Here is a 4,111-nt window from a genome sequence, read left to right as displayed (position 1 = left end):
TGTGGTTATTAAGGGAAATGGCACCGTTTTGAGGGGTTGATCTGAATCTGGAATATATGTAAATAGTATTCAGAAGGCTTAGAAATGTACGAAAGTCGCATAATTCTTTCAAAAATATCTCAAACTAGGAATTTCTTTCCCTATTTTTAAAGATGTCTTTTCTCTATATTGCATTATACTTTGACCTGGTACTATTGGAATCGTTTGACTACAATCTACACCATTATAACCATCTAGACATCCACCATTACAGCTACCATCAACTTTACTACAAACTGTACTGTTATTTATACAATTTCTCTCTGAACATTTATTATTACAGTTTTCACCATAGAACCCATCATCACAATCTAAATATATCAAGTTCGTTGTTAATGAAAGAGATATAACATTAAAAATAAAAGAAAATATCTTTCAATCAACCACCCTACACAACATACACTTCACACAAAGCCTGGTTTACAACCATCAAAAAATATCTACTGTTAATATTATTATATACTGTACTCACTATATTATATTTACCTTGTGTACAGTCAATTGATATGAAACCTAGTTGACAACCATCATTATAATATCTACCATTAATATTATTATATACTGTACATACTATATTATATTTACCTTGTGTACAGTCAATTGATATAAAACCTGGTTGACAACCATCAATATAATATCTACCATTAATATCAATATTTACTGTACTCACTATATTATATTTACCTTGTGTACAGTCAATTGATATAAAACCTGATTTACAACCATCATTATGATAACTACTATTGATATTATTATATACTGTACTCACTATATTATATTTACCTTGTGTACAATCAATTGATATAAAACCTGGTTGACAACCATCAATATAATATCAACCATTCATATTATTATATACTGTACTCACTATATTATATTTACCTTGTGTACAGTAAATTGATAGAAAAACTCTGGTTGACAACCATCAATATAATATCTACTATTAATATTATTATATACTGTACTCACTATATTATATTTACCTTGTGTACAGTCAATTGATATAAAACCTGGTTTACAACCATCAATATAATATCTACCATTAATATTATTATATACTGTACTCACTATATTATATTTACCTTGTGTACAGTCAATTGATATAAAACCTGGTTTACAACCATCAATATAATATCTACCATTAATATTATTATTTACTGTACTCTCTATATTATATTTACCTTGTGTACAGTCAATTGATATAAAACCTGGTTTACAACCATCAATATAATATCTACTATTAATATTATTATATACTGTACTCACTATATTATATTTACCCTGTGTACAGTCAATTGATATAAAACCTGGTTTACAACCATCAATAAAATATCTACCATTAATATTATTACATACTGTACTCACTATATTATATTTACCTTGTGTACAGTCAGTTGATATAAAACCTGGCTGACAACCATCAATATAATATCTACTATTAATATTATTATATACTGTACTCACTATATTATATTTACCTTGTGTACAGTCAATTGATATAAAACCTGGTTTACAACCATCAATATAACATCTACCATTAATATTATTACATACTGTACTCACTATATTATATTTACCTTGTGTACAGTCAATTGATATAAAACCTGGTTTACAACCATCAATATAATATCTACCATTAATATTATTATATACTGTACTCACTATATTATATTTACCCTGTGTACAGTCAATTGATATAAAACCTGGTTTACAACCATCAATAAAATATCTACCATTAATATTATTACATACTGTACTCACTATATTATATTTACCTTGTGTACAGTCAGTTGATATAAAACCTGGCTGACAACCATCAATATAATATCTACTATTAATATTATTATATACTGTACTCACTATATTATATTTACCTTGTGTACAGTCAATTGATATAAAACCTGGTTTACAACCATCAATATAACATCTACCATTAATATTATTACATACTGTACTCACTATATTATATTTACCTTGTGTACAGTCAGTTGATATAAAACCTGGTTTATAACCATCAATATAATATCTACCATTAATATTATTATATACTGTACTCACTATATTATATTTACCTTGTGTACAGTCAATTGAAATAAAACCTGGTTTACAACCATCAACACAGGTGCCATTCATACTGTCACAATTTTGATTCTGTAAACAATTTCTATCTGTACACATTTGCGAACAATCTTTGCCGTAAGAGGCTTCGGGGCATTCTGAAAAAATATCATCATATTCAAATAATTAATTGACTTGATACACATATTAATTCTTGGAATGTAGTTAATTTGACTTATGGTCTAAAAAGATGTTTTATTTTACCAAATCCCTACAACAAAATTTGAATTAAACGTTTGTGCATTAATTGAACGAAAAACTCTAGATTAAGTAGTTGGTATCGAAAATCATTGGTTTGTTCAATTTGTTGTTCTTAATAATAGATTGCTACTTACGTTTTGTGCAATCAACACCACTAAAACCAGGTTTACAACCCGCTGTACAATTTCCAGTGATATGATTACATTCAGTGGAACCATTACAATTTCTATCATTACAGGATCTACAACAGTTTATACCATACATTGTCTTATCACACTCTGTAAGATGATTTAATTTTATAAATGAAAACAAAAAAATAATTACTTAGCAAAGGTTTGAGTAGTTCCGAGCAACAGAAAATTCAAAATGTAATGAAGGTTTTTTTCTCTAATGACGTGTGATATCAATAAGCAATCGAAGATTCATTAAAAACCGAAGCAGTTGTAGTAGTTAAACTTCAAATTCAGCACCCAAAAATATGAGTGAGGTTATCAATTAAAATAAGAATCATCAGCCGCAAATAACAAACTGGATTTTGGGTTGAAGCCAAGATATCACTTTTATTTCAATATTTCCAATTTCTTTTTCAAAACCAATATTTTCTCTTAATGACAATGTTGTAGAACATCTATCACAGTTACTCCTTTAAAGTTCATAAAATATATTTACGACCTAGACCTAATTACATTAAATAATTTCTACTTTGGTAGTCCATTCATCACGAAACATGCAAATAACTGTTAGTGTATATTTTATGTCAATACAATACTTACTCTGGTTACAAAGTTCTGATTTAAAACCTGGTTTACATCCACCGATACATATACCATTCATATTGTTACATTCTAGATTTAAACAGTTGTTAGAACAAAGTTGTAAACAATTTCTACCATACGTTCTAGTTGGACATTCTGTAATTATATACATGAAGATTATAGTGAGTTAAATAGTTGAAAAATGTCCGAATTAAAAAACAGACTTATTACAATAGATCACATAATAATAAGTTTTATAATATTGCTTGAACCATTCCTTTTTCAATATTCGAGTTGACCGGGTTTACTTATTTCAAAACTGCCAAAACTTTTAGTCTCTTGATAATATTCCTAAGTTTTATGAAAGGAAGTTGGAAACTTAACAAGGTTTTACGATCTAATATATAAAGCCCTATCAATTTATAGAGTATATTTAGAAATATTATTACACTTTGAAAGAAGAATCTAATAATTTTGGACAAAGTCATAAACAAAGAAATGTTATTAAATATGGATTAATAAAGTTAATTGAGAAAAGCAATAAATGGTAAGGTAGACATAAATCTAAAATAGATCTGCAACATCTTTTTGTTGGCAAGTGAATTTGAACCAGATACATTATTATCGTTGTGGAAAAGATATTTCATAGTGTTACTTTCTTCTGTAAAAAACTCGTTATTTTACCTTGTTTACAGTCTATACCATTATATCCTGGAACACAACCATCATCACATTTCCCAGTAACTAAATTACAAGTCTGCTGGGATCTCAAACAATGTCTGTCATTACAATCTTGACCACAATTCAAACCATATTTTCCTTCAGTACACGCTGAAACAAAAATCGAAATAAAACACGTGACAATTAGTAGTATCAATTTACGCTTGAATGGTGATAAAATAATAATTGCAGAGGATTTGAATTGAGTCCAACTAGTAAAGTCTATTCTTATAATTACAGATCATGTACAGTTTCTCATTGCCGAAAAGTCCTTACAA

The 4,111-nt window shown here is 27.9% G+C and overlaps 1 protein-coding gene across 1 annotated transcript in view; it reads right to left on the bottom strand.

Annotated features, from left to right (window-relative positions):
* LOTGIDRAFT_170879 (hypothetical protein) overlaps window positions 1–4,111 on the bottom strand; it is a gene marked incomplete at both ends in the record, with an annotated part of 48,304 nt that overhangs the window by 24,095 nt on the left and 20,098 nt on the right. The window contains 7 exons of the mRNA XM_009046732.1: window positions 186–350; window positions 526–651; window positions 724–849; window positions 1,023–2,255; window positions 2,493–2,636; window positions 3,132–3,269; window positions 3,798–3,944. Of these exons, the coding sequence (XP_009044980.1) occupies window positions 186–350; window positions 526–651; window positions 724–849; window positions 1,023–2,255; window positions 2,493–2,636; window positions 3,132–3,269; window positions 3,798–3,944 (2,079 nt within the window). The remainder of the gene's footprint in view (window positions 1–185; window positions 351–525; window positions 652–723; window positions 850–1,022; window positions 2,256–2,492; window positions 2,637–3,131; window positions 3,270–3,797; window positions 3,945–4,111) is intronic.

Source organism: Lottia gigantea (genome assembly GCF_000327385.1).
Source record: "Lottia gigantea unplaced genomic scaffold LOTGIsca_105, whole genome shotgun sequence".
Lineage (NCBI taxonomy): Eukaryota > Metazoa > Mollusca > Gastropoda > Lottiidae > Lottia > Lottia gigantea.
The sequence above is the reverse complement of the archived record's forward strand: the minus strand, read 5'-3'. Positions and strand labels throughout refer to the sequence as shown.